Source organism: Pteropus vampyrus, unplaced genomic scaffold, assembly GCF_000151845.1.
Source record: "Pteropus vampyrus isolate Shadow unplaced genomic scaffold, Pvam_2.0 Scaffold392, whole genome shotgun sequence".
Taxonomy (NCBI): Eukaryota; Metazoa; Chordata; class Mammalia; order Chiroptera; family Pteropodidae; genus Pteropus; species Pteropus vampyrus.
In genome coordinates, this window is record NW_011889173.1 from 293,410 (window position 1) to 310,617 (window position 17,208).

The 17,208-nt window shown below is 48.6% G+C and overlaps 1 protein-coding gene across 1 annotated transcript in view; it reads left to right on the forward strand.

Annotated features, from left to right (window-relative positions):
* The window catches only part of IGF2R (insulin like growth factor 2 receptor), an 86,329-nt gene that overhangs the window by 6,487 nt on the left and 62,634 nt on the right, over positions 1 to 17,208 (forward strand). The window contains exons 2-8 of the mRNA XM_023523443.1: positions 3,018 to 3,142; positions 4,690 to 4,788; positions 8,801 to 8,933; positions 11,487 to 11,616; positions 13,295 to 13,400; positions 15,934 to 16,096; positions 16,263 to 16,428. Of these exons, the coding sequence (XP_023379211.1) occupies positions 3,018 to 3,142; positions 4,690 to 4,788; positions 8,801 to 8,933; positions 11,487 to 11,616; positions 13,295 to 13,400; positions 15,934 to 16,096; positions 16,263 to 16,428 (922 nt within the window). The remainder of the gene's footprint in view (positions 1 to 3,017; positions 3,143 to 4,689; positions 4,789 to 8,800; positions 8,934 to 11,486; positions 11,617 to 13,294; positions 13,401 to 15,933; positions 16,097 to 16,262; positions 16,429 to 17,208) is intronic.

Sequence of the window (17,208 nt, forward strand, 5' to 3'; positions counted from 1 at the left end):
CATTTGGCGCCGTCCTCGGGAGCTGGCCGTGGGCCTGGCGTGCTGGCCGCCGCCCCGCAGTCCTCGCCCGGCTCTTGTCCGGGGAGGACGGCCAGGCTGGCCGGTTGCCGCGGTTCGCTGCCGCGGTTCGCTGTGGCCTCTCCCCGGGTGCCCGGGTTGGCAGCCGGTCTCGAGAGGCCGCCTGGCGGAGGATCGGGCAGAGGAGGAAGGCGAGAAAGACGGGCGGGCGCGATCCCGATGGGCCTGGTGATGAGGGATGCCGGTGCCCCGCGCCGCGGCGGCAGAGCGCTGCCGGATCCCTCTCGGCCTGAGGCCAGGGACCTTCTCGTTTCCTTCTCGGGGTGGGCCCAGCAGTTATGAGAAGCCCCAGGAGCTCTGGGCACAGGGCCGGAACGGGGCCGCGTTGTGGGGGAACAGGAGGCGTGGGGGAGGGTCTTCAAGGTGGGGGGCTGCGGCCCCTGAGCGCCCTCTTGTGTCTGCAGCGTGTGCCGCTTCCCACCAGCTTGGCCCGCCCTCCGAGTCTCCTGGAGCGCCGGGCTGCAGGGGCGCACCGAAGCTCCGCCCTGTCTCCCAGCTTTAGACACACCCCCTGTGGGCGGGGCTAAAAGGCGCTGTCCATAGGGCGCTGTCCTCGGTCCCGGAGCCTCAGCAGGGATTCTGCGCCCTTTCAGGAAAAAAAAAAAGAAAGAAAGAAAGAAAAAAAAAGATTTTCGAATAGACCTCGGGAGTTTCAGGCAGACCCTTGCACGTAGGTAGGCAGGATAAAGAACCGCTGTACTGTCAGCCCGATGATGTAAGGCATCTCTGAAACCCATTACCCGATCTCCAGTTGGCATCTTAATTTTCACTCCTTTTTTTTTTCTTTTTTTAAAAAAGATCTCAGATGTATCTATCATATTGGACCAGTTATAATCCCGAGTTCATTATGTGCACTCATTATTAATCTGTGTACTAACCTTTTTCTTTTTGTTTTTTAATTAGTTGTTTTGGATAATGTAATAAACCACATCTCTAACAAAATCTAGGGACTTGACAGCCACTAGCTAGGTGTCTTTGTCCCTCTCCCCCCGCTCCCCCATCTCCCTTTTCACAGGCATTAATCATTAGCTCACGTTCCATGTTTAAAAAATTTCTTCCTCCATTTCTCTCTTCTTCAGCCCCCCACCCCTAGTCTTTGTGTGTGTGTGTGTGTGTGTGTGTGTGTGTGTGTGTGTAAATGTGGTTTTTAAGTTTTTTGGGACTTAAGTGGTAACAACAGTATTGCTAAAAGTCAACTATATTGTTGCCTCACGCTGTGCTTTATTCCTTCTAACTTCTATATGATATTGTGTGGATCTACCAAAATTAATTTTCCCACTCTTCTGTTGATGAGAATTTTGGTTGTTTCCAGGTTTTTGCTAGTATGAAGAACTCGAGATGTTCTTTTCACTTGCATCTTGTTATGTATACGTGTGTGCAGTTTTCTTTTCTGCATATATGTAAGAATTGAATAGCTGAGTCATAGGGTATGTGAACGTTTACTTTGAGAGCGTAATGCCGTGCTGACTTACGTAGTGGCTGTACCAGTTCACACTTCCACCAGCAACGCTGATCTCAGGACCATCTCTTCAACATTTGGCATTTAATTTTTTTGTCGATGGAATGGCTGTAATTGGTATGCCATTTGGTCTTGATTTGCAGTTTATTGTTCACCAGTGCTGTCTTCATGTATTTATTGACATATGTTTTTTCTCCTGTCTGATTATGTTTTGTCCATTTTATATCTCAGTTATCTATTGCATGTGATCTATTCTTTCTAGAAGCTTTAGAATTTTCTCTTTGGTTTCGATATTAAAATTTCCCATATCTTGGCTAGGTGTGGATTTTTCTTTATCTCTCCTCTTTTTGTGCTCTGTCAGTCAGAGGTCATTCATTTTCTTTTATTTTCTAGAATTTGTTTTGTTTTTTGTGCGTGAGTATATATATTCTTGATGCCAGTGCTTTGCCAGCTCTGTGTATATCCCAGTTTATAACTTGTTTTTGTCTTCTTTAAGCTATTTTCTGATGAATATACACTTTTAAATTTAGTAAGTCAGATTTATCAATTTTTTGGAAGTTAACACCATCGATTCTTAAGTATTTTCCTACATTAAGATCTAAAATTTTCTACTAAGTTTTGAAGTTTGGCTTTTGACATTTACATTTTTAATCCATTTCGTGTTGATTTTTGTATATGGTGATAGGTAGGGATCCAATTTTATTTTTTGTATGGATTGTCACTTTGTTTCCTGTTCCATTTATAGAACAGTCTCTTTTTTGCCCACTGATCTAATATGTTCTTGTGTCATATATTAAAGTTTGGTTTGCACAAATGTCTCTGTGTTCTCTGTTCTAGTCTTTTAGTCTCTATTGTAGTCTGTCAGTTTATGTGTTCCAATGCCATTTACTATCATATTGCTATATAGACTTTTTATTCTATTATAGTAGTGTCCCAGGCAAACTGAGACATGATCACTCCACTTGTGGGTCATTCTAAAGAACTTTGGTTTTTTAGCATGTACGATAGGAAGTTATTGAAGAATTTCAGTGCTAAGTTATAGGTTCTGATGCATAAATATTTTCAGTCACACTGGGGCAGGGGAGGTAGTGAGGGATGAGACAAAATTGGACACAAGGGCACCAATTAGGAGGCTAGTGCCAGAGTACAGGTGAGAGACAGATGATAGTGGTTTTACTTGTAATTGAGATGGAGAGATGTGGATGGATTCAAGATTTAGGTAGAAGTAATAGAACTTTCTGACGTATTGAATGGGGTAGATGAGAGAAAGCTAGGACTCAGTGTAATGTGTTTGGGGCTTGAACAGCTGGGTGTATGGGGATGCCATTCGTGAGATGGAGGATTCTGGGGAAGGGACATTTTGTAAGTTCATAACCTTTCAGATGAATTATAGTGCCACTTTTAATTTGCTCATGCTTGGAAACAGCTGTACAGCTTTGAGCATTTTATAGCTTGTTCATGCTCTTTCCTCTCCAAATAGGCGACTCTCTTTTGAAAAGTGCAACCAGAACTGTTCTGGAGTTCAACACAACAGTGAACTGCGATTTGAAGCAAAGAACAAATCGAGTCCAGAGTAGCATCACCTTCCTATGTGGGAAGACCTTGGTGAGTCCACAGGGTCACTTTATAATCTTTCTTTTGTTAAAAATTTATGCCCCTTCGGAGGTTTCGCTATAGCGGTGTGCTAAGGAAGAATAAGTGAGCAAAATTGAAAACGTAAACAGATAAACAGAAACCCCAAGCAAATCACATTGCCGTTAAGAACCAATAAGTAAAAATTCCTAAGTGTATAGTTACAACTTTTAAGTGAAACTTGATTTGCATCCTGCGTAAAACTACAATTCAGAGTGATTAGTGTGTTTAAACTCAAAGCACTGTTTAATGCTTACGTCGCAGGCATAATTTTTTTCCCCTAAAATCTCTCCTCTCAGCATTTCATTTTCATAGGTTTTAGGGTAATATGTTTTTTAATGTTTTATTTCCTCATTTACATTAAATTGGAGAGGCCGACATCTATCTAGGAAAAGCCTTGACCATTGGGAATGGGGTTCCCACCCTTTTTGGGTTTTACTAATGCTGAAAGGGGACATCATTGTTTAAAGCGTGATTTGTTTCTGCTTTCTGCATATTGTGTGTGATTTTTTTGACTTTAATCTTTACTATTTAGAAAGGAGCTTTCGGTAAATAATTGCTAGCTTTTAGGAAAAGCAGTTTGTACACACATCCTGTGAATGTTCTCTAATCCGAGCGAGAACCCAAGTGCTTACAAAAATCAGGTTCAGTGAAACTCAGGTGGCTCCAAGATTGCATTACAATATGATTTTAGAATTTGATGCCGTGACTATTATATCTTCAGATCCATGATGTCTTCTCTAAAGAACTTTAGAAATAGAACTTACATTAAGTTTAGACCAACCTATCAATTGCACTATTGTTCATGTTGAAACCTTGGGGAAAAAAAAAAATCTGTCGGCAGTGATGTGAAATATGGAAGTCCGTATTACTGAATAAGCTAGCTGCTGTTTTCATTTTAACTGATTTCCTTCAAGAATTCTGTGTTTATCATAAAAGAATCAGAATTGCAAAGAACTCCTTAGAATTGCCTTTGAGAGTATAGAGGTAAATTCCCGCCATGGCGTGATTCAGTTTGGAGGCAGTCTCGGTTGCGGTGGGGAGGGGAGCTGCCCTCGAGGGGTGGTGGGTGGTGGGTGGGTGGGGGTGTCTGAAGCGAGGCTGATTTACGAACCAGTTGAGTTTGGATGGGCCTCCTCCCTTGGCTTACAGGAAGCATGAGGTCACATTTTCTGGCTTGGATTTTGTTGGCATTTGGTTAGGAGAACATTTGGAGTTTGAGAACAGAAGGACTCTGAGGATTCCTTCCCATGAGTTTACTGTACTTGCATAGTTGGGGCAAGAGAACAGTTTTGGCCTGATTATACTAAAATTCCAGCATGATTTCATGAAGCTTTTGTTTCAGAATCGTTGGGTTTGGGAACTTCGTGATGACCTTGTTGAACTAACAGTTGCGTTCACCCACCCCACCCCCTCTTTGCTACTTTTAAAAAATTTTCATTAGCCTTTATTCTTTCTAACTTTAAAAAAGAAAACTTTACCGTGTACAGCATGGTAACTTATAATTTTATTTTTGACAGGGAACTCCTGAATTTATAGCCACAGCAGACTGCGTGCACTACTTTGAGTGGAGGACCACTGCAGCCTGCAAGAAAGACACATTTAAAGCTAACAAAGAGGTAACAAGGGCACTTCAAGGTTACGTGTTTGTGACGTACATTCTGGGACCCTTAAGATTTGAAATACACAAATCTTTTAGGGTGGAAATCTCTTTTAGTTTTCAAACTTCATTGAGCAACGATATCATGTGATCTAACTGCTAAAATTGTACTAGGTGGTTATTTTTAGGACAGGGCATTTAAAATATCACAGGATGTGACCGAAGTAGAAGGGTTCACCCACGTAAGGCAGGTTAGTTCTTGGTTTCTGGTGCTGCGCAGTTCAGTAACTAAGTAGCGTGATCGAGCTAGGAGTGAGCGCATTCACTCCGCCTGCAGGCACCGTCTCCACATGGGGCTTCGGGGTGGCTTCTGGACTGCGAATCCAGGCCGGGTGTCCCTGGTTCTTTGCTAGCTCACCTCTGAGGCTGGATGACCATTGTCGTTCCTTCCGCTTCTTCTCTGGTGTCCAGTCCAGTCACTCTTGGTGATCCACGAAGGATCCTGTTCCCTAAGACTAGAGCCTCTGAAATTGGCTGTGCCGTGTGACTGTCCCGGGCCGTGAGGGGAGCAGACAGCACTTCCCTCTGCCGCTTCTCTCCTCCCACGCTCGTCTTAACCGTGGCAACAGTCTTCGTGGGTTGATTAGTCTCACTTCATTGATTTTCTGTTCTGAGGGATTGAGGTCAAAGACTCACTTAGGAGCTAGAACTGACAAATGGGGGTCATCTTCACTGATGGCCTAATGCAGTGTCGTTTAGGAACAGCAAAAAGAGAGAAGTTTGTTTTAAAAAAATAAAACCAAATACGGCAGTCTGCAAAAGCAAAGACAGTCTGATACGGGAGTGGCAGAGGCAAAATGCTGCCTCGCAGGCCAGAGCATAAGGAGCGCTTGGCTAGGAAACAGCTTCGAGTGTGGGAAGAAGTGAGGCCTAGTGAAGCGCCCCTGGTATTCGGGAGATGGTGTCAGATTTCAACTTTAAATTTTAAAATGGAGGTCAAACTGCTGGCCAGTATACCATGAGGCAGGGAAAGCCTCTCAGAACCGCAGACGATGTGCCTTCTCCCCGGAGACCACAGACCTCTCCAGGCCCCACGGGTGTTCCCCTGGGCCCTGCTTCCCAGCCTGACAGCGACACCCATGCTTTCTGGCTCGACCGCGCCTCCAGCCTCCTCCCTTGCTTTGCGAAATTGACAGTCGTGTCTCCCACCACCTAGGGAAAAGTTGTTTTCCAATTTAAAGACATAAATAGCGATTTGCGTTCTCTTTCGTTTGTGTCATAGATCAGGAGTCACAGAGTAACAGCCGACGGGCCACATCCGGCCCCAGGTCTGTGTGCGCCACCCCAGAACTAAGCATGACCTTTGTGCTTTAACAGAGTTGTAGGGAAACAAAGAAGGCTGCGTACCGGGGACCTGCGGGACTCAGGAAGCCCAGAATGTTTTCTGTGTGGCCCTTTGCAGGAGCAGGGTGCCCTGTTCTGAATTGTTTTCTTTTTGGGGTGGAGTAGGGAGGTGTACTATGTGTTTCTCAAAACAGCGACATTTACTTTCTCCTAGCAACTTACCTAAGATGTATGGGAAATGTTGCAGTTTGTTCTCAGCGGTCATCTCCGGCTCTGGTCATCTCCGGCTCTGGTCGGCAGCTGGGGCCTTATTCATTCAGTTTCCACGTACTGAGGGCCTGTTGTGGGATAAGCAGTAGACGTTTCATTACGTTTTGGAAAGATTCTTGTTTTCAGGAGCTCACGGACTGAAGGTATGGAGGGCACCTCTCTGTTCACAGCCTGAATTTCTTTCTGTCTTAGGTGCAGACGCATTAGGCAGAAAGATCTGAAGAGCGTGATGGCTGCTAAAATAGCCTTGCTGCCCCTGCCCGCAGAGCCTGACGAAGCGCACTCCCTTTTCTGTGTCTTCAGTAGGATGTGATTACATAGTACGGGCTACGGCATAACTTCGAAAATTATGTGAAGTGTTTTACGTACTTGTGAAACACTCAGCATTCCTTTAAAAGAAAAAAAAAAACAGATCGGTTTAGAGTCCGTGGTGTTTCTTGATTTCCACGCCTTACGTCTCCTCGTTCCTTTGTTAGTGTTGCCTTGTCAGACTTAGGATTGTTCTTCGATGCGCAAAGATCCTGGTAGTTCCAGACCGTGCCTCTTAAAACTACCACCATAATGCTTGTTCAGTGGATTGTGGTAGGGTGTTTTTAGATAATAATTTCTTTAAAACATTGCGGACGTACGTTCCCTGCCATAGCACTCTCGGGAACAGACAGCTCAGAACTTACGGGAGCCACGTGAATACGGGTAACACAGACACAGCGTTAACAGGGTCATGCAGCGTGTGGAGTGCGGAGCTGGCACCGCCTCCTCCTGCGGCTGCCACATTCCCACTCTCATGAATGTCTTCGTTGCCTGCTCGTGGAGCAGGAAGTGGGAGGACTTTCCCCAGGAGCCCGGGCTGTTTTCCGATGCTCGCTCCAGCTCTGTGGGGCGCTGTATAGGGTGTGTCTGCTGTTCCTTCCTGGAGCAGAGAGCCGGCCAGAGGCTGCTAACCGCTTTGGGCTGTGTGTCTGTGGGCCTTGCTTACAGAACCCCTCAAGCCTCTTGGTGGAATTGAGCTAAGTCAGAGTTACGAGTTATTTCCCGTGTGGCCCCTCTTCCCCCGAGCTGTGGGCCAGCCTGCTCCCCTTTCTTTCATTTTATAGCTGGAGAGGTGCCTCTGATCTCCCATCCTAACCTGTCAGCTGAAGCTCTCCCCTCTCGAGTTTGTGTTTCTGTGTCATCTTGCTGGGGAATGACAAGTGTTAGATTTGCGGGATTGTGGACACTGGTGACTTTCGCTGGAACCTAGTGACAGCCTGCAGGAACACCTTTATTTTATTCGAGTTGCTTTTCTGTGGGACACAGCATTAGGCTTGGCATCTGGCCTTCAGATTCTGCCAGCTCTCTGTGCGTCATGCTAGCCGGCCAGCCTCCTTCGGTATCTCTGATCGGCCTTGGAAGCTGTGGGAGACTTTGCTCTAAGGATTTGGTTGGAATGAGTTCACGTGTCCCCTGAGGCTCTGAGGAGATGTGAGTTGTTTGACTTAATCCATTAGCTCTCCGTGAAATCTCAGAAAACAGGGCTGGGGCAAAGGTTACGGGGTCAGAGCATTCCTGCAGATTTGATAGCATCTAAGAAAAATTTGAACGCTAAATATTAAGCACTAACTTTTGTAAATAGATCTGCCTCTGAATAGCTTCAATCTCAAAGACAATTTTAGGAAAATTATCCGTAGAAAATGAGGAAGCAAACTACCTTGAACGATTGCAGAGAACATGAGTTTTTAGAATGTTCCTTTGCAAGCATGATTAAAATGATGCTGGTGTATTACTGTGGAAATAAAGCTTACAGGGTGTTTCAAGTAAAGACACTGTAGTGGATGGTGTCAGGTAGGTGACCAGGGCCTTTTTTAGTCTTGGGCACATCTCTGGACTTGAACACTTTGCCCTCAGAAATAGATGGAACTTTTAAAGCCAGAATCTCACCATTGTGAGCCCAGCTGGCGGGAGGCTGGGCGTGAACATCAGATCTGACAGCTGGCAGCTGAAGGTGACCTGGCAGGTGTGGTTTTGGTCGAGCGGGGACCGAGTTCAGGAGAGACTGGAAGGCGGGGAGGAAGAGGTGACGAGGGTGGGCAGGGCAGGGACTTCTGCTGTAAGTGTCACAGCTGTGTGGTAGTAGCTGGGGGGTGGACGACACGGGAGGACCTTTGTAAGGTGGGCGATACTGCTGTGTGGGGAGGGAGGAGGGGCCGGTGGAGATGAGTGAGGGTGGGTGCAGAGGCGCGGGCGCACGCAGGTGAACAGGACCCTGACTGTGGAGCAGGTGAAGCACTTGTAAGCCTTTGCTTTTTCGGTGGCATCATGGCCTGATAGACCCTAAACACCAGAGGCCAGTGTTATGTGCCATCGGTCATAGGCTTCGCTGAGCCACGAGCCCCAAGAAAGTGTGTGTTGAAGACTGACTTTCCTGTCCTCTCTCCTAGGTTCCGTGCTATGCGTTTGACGGAGAGTTCAGGAAGCATGATTTAAACCCGCTGATCAAGCTGAGCGGTGCTTACTTGGTGGATGACTCTGACCCGGACACCACTCTGTTCATCAATGTTTGCAGAGACATAGGTCTGAATCTTGGGGGGCGTGGGCGTGGGGGCGAAGAGACTTTGAGAAGGCTTCGGTATCTTTGCCCTCCTCCCTGTACTCACCTCCTTGGAGATCCGCGTCCCACCACATTCTCTGTACAGCCCAGCCCTGGGCCCCAGTTAGCTCTGACTCCATCACGAATGCCCTCCCCACTGTTGGTCCATCCCAGTGTGTTCTCTCTGCCAGACACTGGGTTTCAAGATTCCCAGGTAGATCTCACTTGCAGTGCGATGGGGGGGAATGGACTGACTGGGTGTGCTGGGGCGCCGGGGACGGCCGAAGCAGGATGGAGTCAGAGTTCCCGGGGAGCCGGGGGTGAAGGACTGTCTTGAGCTGGGTGTATCTATGCCCCTTGGCTTTGAGTTGAAGGCTGGTAGGAGAGAGAGGGTGCCCGGAGTCCTGGGCCACTTGGTCACGACGTGTCTTTCCTTCTGGGCTGACTTCTTGCCTCACTTCCTCTGAAGGGGCCAGAGCTGGTGTGAGGAGCTCAGGAGCCTTTGCTGAATTAACTGAAGGCGGTACATGGTCTTTATCTAATAGGGCCATGAGAAGCGTTCACTAAGCCCATGCTTGTGCTATCAGTGATTTCTAAAAGCCAGCTTGATGTTTCTTTCAAGGATTATGAACTGTTAGTCCTGTAGGCCAGGACTTGGCCTTCTGCTATGCTGGCAGCGACTGTGCCATTAGTAAACTTTGCTCATAATTAACTAATAAAAAGTTCATTTTTTTCTGTGTTTTCCTTACATTCTTATTTCTTACACAGTACATAGGATTTTGGCCTTAGGAAAGTTTGGAATAATGTTTTAAAAATAAACAGTATATGCTAGTATTGCTGGGTAATAAGCACATGAGTATTAGTTTACAGTCATTCTTTAAATTGTACGTGTACTTTATGTACCATTTTGTTTATTTCTAAACAGTTTTAAAAAGTGAATATACCACATACAGGGTTCAAGAATGACCAGTGATCATTTAAATTTTTTGTGTGTCAGGTTTTTTACGTCATTCTTTTTTTCTCTGACGGCAGCTTTTATTGTTCTTTTGGGAAAAGGTTGATAGACAAAGTCTTTGTCTTAAATGGGTCTATATCTCAAATTTGATTAAAAAATTGAAGTCTTAAAGATTTTGAATTCTGAAATAATATGCTATTTTAGTTTAGAAAACATTTAGATTTCTGTTTTTTTCTATCACTTTTAGGATTATTCGAACTCACTGGGTATGTTCCTATAAGAATTTTCTTCTTTCCGATTTACCGGCTGTTCGAGCAGAACTTCGGCGCCGTTGGTTCACATGGGGGGGGTGCCTCAGTCTTTGCCCAGACACTCTCCCTCCCCAGGAAATGGCCCTGAGCCTCCCCGGGTTTGAAAGTGACCCTCACAACCTCAGGGACAGTTGTAGCTTTCCTGCTGTTGGCTTAACTCTTTGCACACCGAGGGGCACTTGCCTCACATTTGTCTTCAGTAAACCAAGCGGTCTGTCCACTGTGCGTCCCTGTGGGGGCCAGGAGCCCACACACACGACACAGCAGAGCTCGCTGTGGACTGAGACCATCCGCTAGCGAAACCCTGTGATGCAGGCGTGAGACCTAAGAGTTCACTATCCTCCTCATCACCTGGTGGCTCCTATGGCAAACTGGGGAAGAGGTGGTAACCCTGCCCGCGTGGGCTGCTAAGGCTTTAGTTAAAGCCCAAGCCAGCCGATATTTGCTCACTCATGGGGGAACTAACTTGGAACCCCTACTACGTGCTAGGCACTGACTGAGACACCGAATTACAGCATTGACCACACGGAAGTTCCTGCTTTCGTAGTCAAGTGGAAGAAACATAAAATAAGTAAAACCCATGACGTGTGTATCAGATGCCAGGTGACGATCACAGTGACGCAGCGTGGGGGGGGAGGAGCACGGCTGTGTCATTAATGGCCGTTGCAGCCGGCAGTCTGTAAAGTCCAGGTATGGATCTCGACATACTTAGTACGCTCTTTTCCCAGCCCGCCCCCAAACTGGCAGTGAGAGTGTGTAGTCAGACCAGAGTTGTAGGGGGAGTGAGTGGCGGGTCTAAGATTTGAACCCAGAACCGTCTGTGAGTTCGTTCCCTGATCTGCTCATGTTCCCACTAATAAATGAAGCGCCCACATTGTCTAGTCTGTTCACAGCTTGAAACGGAATCGCGCTGAAGTTAGAGTGTCTCTAGGGGAAAGGGAGCACATTCTTAACTACGACTTCCATAATAGCTCCCGTTTCCTGGGCGCCTCTGATGCACCAGCTGCAGAGCAGGCAGGTTGCGTTGCCCCCACTTCCCTGCAGCCCTGTAGGCGGGTGGTGCTGCACTAATTTCTCACGTTCAGAGAGGCTCCTGGCTTGTCCCGCGTCTTACAGTGGGGCGTGATCCTAGCTCTTGTTTCTAAACTCGTTTCTTATGGAGACTTAAAAACATACGGCGCTTTTTTTTAAGTGGACGCTGGACTTAAGGTTAAGTGTCATTACCATTCCTGACGCCTAATCTGACCCAGTGCGTATGTAATGTTTTGCAGACTCGCTGCGGGGCTCAGATCCTCAGCTACGTGCCTGTCCGGCCGGCACTGCCGCCTGCCTGGTGCGCGGGGACCAGGCGTTCGACGTTGGGCAGCCCAAGGGCGGACTGAAGTTCGTGGGCAAGGACAGGTCAGTCTGCAGCTGGCGTTTGTCATCCTTAGCAAGATCCTGGCTTTTCAGTTTGTTGCACGCTGATTCCTGCAAAGTGACTGTTCCACACATGCTCGTACAGTCACTGGTCACTGCCACAAGGGATGTAGGCTCGCTGGCCGAGCGGCTCTCTAATCACTCGTTTCTGAGAGCTGTAGAAACATATCGCGATCCAGCTCGCGTCCACGTGTGTCACTTCATACACAAGACCCAACTTAAGGTGCGTTCTGATACTCACCATGGCAAGTCGCCCGCGAAGTCAAGTCTGTGTCCGTGCTTATCTGTTCCTTGTAAACACCATCCTGCAGGGCGAGAGGCAGGAAGGGCATTTTACTGGCTTCCTTCCAGGGCGCAGAGGCTGCTTCCTGCCTGGGGCACAGCGGCACCCGAGTTCCCAGGGGGTGGCTCATTTCTCATGAGAAGCTGTGCCGCTTACACACACTCTTCTCCTGCCTTTGTCCCCTGACTTGGCAGAAAGATGTGTTTCTCCAGAGATCCACATGTGACCCTGGCCGGAACTGGGATCAAGCATTTTGATTTTCTCCCCATCTCAGGGGCTTCGGATAGATGGCTCGCTGCAGCCCGTCCTGGTCTGGAGCTAGCGGCATGTCAGGGCTGCAGTTACAGATCACACGCGTGCCCACGGGCAACGTGGGAGCATGACTGAGGCTTAAAATGTGGGGAGACTCCTGTGTGTGTACTGCTTTGCCCGGGCTGCCGTTACTCTCAGTTCTGGAGGCCAGAAGTCCAAGGTGTCAGCGGGGTTGGTTCCTTCAAAGCCGCTCTCCATGGCAGGCATCTTCTCCCTGTGCCCTTACATGGGCTTCCTCTGTGCACGTCTGTGTCCCAGCGTCCCCTTATAGGGACACTGGTCATACGGGACCAGCCCACCCTGACAACCTTTTCTTTACGTAATCACCTCATTAAAGGCCTTATCATCAAGTGCAGTCACCTGCCGAGGGGCTGGGTTAGGGCTTCAACATATGAATTTTGAGGGGTGGGAGCGGGCAGAAGCCAACCCGTGACATTGTCCTGAGTGCCACATGGGTGATTCTTCATTCTGGGAGGGCTGGAGAGGGCGCCGTAAAGTGCGGGCGTGAAATGAAAGCCGGAGCTTGTCTCCAGAGAGAGGCGTGCCGTCTGGTTTTGGTTCCGCTTGGCTGGCTCGCCAGGAGTGGTGGCTCATCCCACAGTGGGCCCAGCACACCCTCCAGCGGCTCCGGCCCTCCTGGCGTGGCCGTGGGAGGCCGCGTGGATGTCTTCTGCTTCAGAAGGCCTTCGGCTGGCACGGGGTTGAGGACACGGACCTGCAGCCTCGTGGGCAGAAGTGCGCTTGGCCTGCTCAGCCGTTTGTTCTGTTTCGTTAGGTTATTTACATATTTTTTTTTCTCTTTTACTCAAACAGCTTTTCTTAGTATTTAAATTTATAGGTTTGTTTATTTTTTTAGGAAAGTAGCACTCATTGAAGTTTACTTTTAAGTTTTTTTTTCCCAAATGGAGAGGAATTAAAGTTATTTTGTATTGTAGCTTCTTTTACATTTTAATTGTTCTCGTGTTACCTTGCCCCAGATGAGCATGCTGAGTGCTCAGGAACCCAGAGTCATTGGAATGCGACAGGCGCTTTTGTAACACACTTTTCTCTACGTGTGCCATCCAGGCTTGTCCTGACTTACGTGAAAGAAGAGGCAGGAAAGCCAGACTTCTGTGATGGCCACAGCCCGGCCGTGACTGTGACGTTTGTCTGCCCCTCGGAGCGCAGGGAGGTGAGTGGCTTGTCTTGGGGTGTCTCCCAGCTATGCCTGTTGGCTTGGGCTGCCTGAGGAGCACAGGCCTGGGGCTGGGCCCGGGTAGTGGGGCTGGGTGCAGGCACGGGGCAGTCGACGAGCTTCCTGGGTCGCCCCGGCCGCCTATGTGTCTCCTGGTAGAAGGGCGTTTGCTTTCCTCAGTCACCTCGAGGGGCCTCTGGGCGTCGATGCAGGATGGCGCTTTGCTGTAGTGTTGCAGGAGATGATTTTAAGGGGTTCACAGACAGATTTAAAAAATTTTCATAGTTATGCCAAGTTGAGTGGGTATTTGAAAACCTTATGTACAATCCCAAACCTGTGATTTCAAGGCTATTATGTGTAGGATGAGGCGAGGTAAAAATAGTTAATTAGTTTACAGAAACATAGGATGTGAGTATACGGGCGACATGCAGACCTTGCAGAAATCGTGCAGGCCAGCGACTGCCGTGCGGGGCACCGACGTCAGAGACTTATGGAGAGTTATGGCCGGAAGGAAGGCCCCTGCAGGCCTGAGTGCAGCGGCTCCCCCCTCGCGGCCTCCCCCTCCCGAGCTCCCAGGCAGCTTGATGGCTCTGGCCTCTGGCTGTTTACTCAGTTTCAGCACAGCCTTAAACTCCTGGAGGGTGGGATCAGCCGGGTCGTCCTTGGGCTGGTGCCCAGCCGTGTCGCATGTCGCACGCACGCGCTGCCCGCGTGGTGGTGGCGTGAGCGTTGTAGCAGATGTGGGTGCCGATGGAAGGGGGACACCCCCCACGGAGGAAGGGAAGGGCTTTCCTCTAATTTATTTCTGTCTTGCACTAGAACGAAGTAGGAGGAGAGGAATTCTTTTGCTAGGGAGCCGTACTCCCCTCCCCCAAACAAACGTGGAATTTGCTCTGGTTTCGGGCTGGCGGCCGGCCTGTTCTGTGTGGTGGGATACGGAGACAAACGTGCAGCCCCAGCCAGCTTTCCGTTTCACGGCCCCAGACTCCCAGGGCCGTGTGGTGGGAGCTTGCTGAAGACCCGACGGGCCGACCAGTACCCGATGTCAGTTCTGAGTATGACGTTCAGGAATATTGATTGATGCTTTCCATTCGTACCCACACATGTGAATGGAAATCTTTTAGGCCTGCCGAGCTGGCAGTGGTTTCATTGTTTCCTTTTCTTATTTGTTCTACATTCAGTAAGAGTGGTTCCACGCTCTCAGGGTGGAGAAAATCGGGAGCTCGCCACCTCGCTTCTCCCTGGGGTACACGGCACGTAGCGGCGTTAGCAGAGGAGGCTGATTCGCTGTTAGAACAGCTAGCGGGTCCATTTCTCGCCTGGGTTACGTGTGGTTCTTTAATGCGTGAAGGTGTATTTAAGCATTTATGCCGCCGTTGGAATGCTTTTAGAAGCTGAGCTTTGAGTAAACATTCATCTTGTCATATAAGTCTTTTTTTAAAAAAGCTTCATTGCATTTACCAACTGTAAAATCCAACTGTTTTAAGTACATTTTAATGGTTGTTAGTGTGAGAACATTTCCATCACCCCCAAAAGGAACCTTGTGCCCAGTGTCAAGTCACCCCCTGAACTTGCCCCCGGTCCTGGCAACCACAAGTCTACCTTCTGTTTCTATGGACTTGTCTTTTCTGGACATCTCAGATAAGTGGGCCAGACACTGTGTGGCCTCTGTGTCCGACTGCTCTCACTTGGCACCCTGTCACGCCGTCACCAGATGTCCGACTTCCTGAGCTGAGCGGCTAAAGCTCCAGTTTTGAGTCAGACAGGCAGAGCTGGACTTGCACCTCTGCAGCTTACTCAGCACGGGACCCGTGTTTGCAGAGCCAGCACTGAGGACGAGTGCCTGGCCCGTGGCCGGCGCTGGGTAAACATTTGTGGAGTCATGGTGCTTAGAAGCAGCACAGCTATGTCTGATCCCCAGGCCAGTAACATTCTCCCACGGGGGGTTAAAGATGACACCGCCCCCCAGGGAACAGTGTGCGTCGCAGTTCATACTGAAGCCGTGTTTGTGAAAGCCGTTCTCTGCCAGAGTCCGGTGGGCAGGTGACGCCGGCTTCCCCTGGGGGAGGGGGGGATCGAGCACAGGTAAGGTGTGCCCGAGGCCCCTTTGACAGTCTTAGGAAAGGGTTTAAGGACCACTTTCCCCCAGATGCTCACACGCGTGCTAGTTCCCACTCAACTTGGGGATTCATCTGGCCCAGGCTCCACAGCACCTCTGCAAGGATGGGACAGACCCCACACCCTTCGCAAGGCACGTTTGCTTGCTGAGGTTGTGGGTGTCTGATGACCTTGAGTTCAGGTGGTCTCACAGGTTGAAGCTGGAGTATGACTCTGAAAGTGACCAAAAACATAACAAGTAAACGGAGTTGTTGAAAGATAATCCAAATACTTTAAGGGCAATGACGATTCAAAAACAGAGAAAAATGTGAAAACCTAGCAACTTACTTTGGAGCTTTTCAGAAGCATGGGAAATCTGCATTTAGACTGCATTTTCAAAAGTTAATTTTGCTCCTTTCAAACCGTTTGGTAGGGCACCGTTCCCAAGCTCACAGCCAGCTCCAACTGCCGCTATGAGGTCGAGTGGGTCACCGAGTACGCCTGCCACAGGGATTATTTGGAAAGCAGCACCTGCTCTCTGAGCAGTGAGCAGCATGACATTGCCATCGACCTCAAGCCACTCAGCCTGGACGGAGGTGAGTGGGGGCCTTAGGAACAGGGCAGCAGGCGAGGGGCCGAGTTGACCCAGGGTCCCTGGGACAGGCGTTTCGTAAGGAGGGACGCGGGTTAGACTCAAGTAGCACCAGAACCCTAACACCCATGGGTGTGACAGAGCCTCTTCGCATTTGTTTTCCTCTCTAGCTCGTCACTATACTTCAGACACGAAGGAGTATACTTTTTATTTGAATATCTGTGGAGAAATTGAAGCAAAGGTCTGTCACGAGAAACAGGCTGCGGTTTGCCAAGTGAAAAAGACTGATTCCACTCAAGTCAGAGTGGCAGGAAGATTCCAGAATCAAACCCTCCGGTGTGTAAGCCGCCTTCGCGCACTTTCTAAGCGCGTTGTGTCTGTCGCTGTGGGACGTAGGCCCCCCCTCCCCCCGCTCTCTCCTTGAGCACAGAAGTCAGTGAAGCCAGCGTTCGCTTTTCTTTGCCTTGACTTAGGCAGGTCGCCTTTTGTCACTAAGCAGTTGGATGTTTTTCCTGGCCTGACAGAGTGCTTCTGTTAAAACTGTTTGCTTTATAGCCCATTGTTAGGAAGGAACCATGCTGTAGGGAAGCTGGTTTATAGTTGACGTGGCATTCGTACTTTAAAATGTATCTTTCCAAGGCGTTTCCATTTTTCTCTGGCATTCTGAAAATATGAAATGCCTTTAGCATTACTTAAAAGTTTTAAACAACTAAGAAAATGCATTCAGCTCAGTTCTCGTGATCCTGAACTTGGCGGTTACTGTCACAAAAGCATCGTGAAAACGTAATTCTCTGAAAGTAATGTTGTCCAGGATCCCTCAGGTAAGACTGTGTTTATGGAAGAGCTGTGTGCTTTTTGGCCATTATTTATTTTGCACAAAATCCAGAAAGGAGAGCAGAGGCATCTCCATGCTCACAGCAAAACCTTCAGCGCTTTCTTCGAGCCAGTTACTACTTTGAAGTAAAGGACGATAAGCCTGTACATTTGGAACTCATTTCCTTTAGCCTTTTCCCCCAGCTGGCGAGAGAGCGTGCTGTTCTGTGTCAGTACTGATTTGTTGATGGTCTGCACAGGGCTTAAAGTAGAAATGTTTAAAAATTCAAGTTTCTGTCTCGG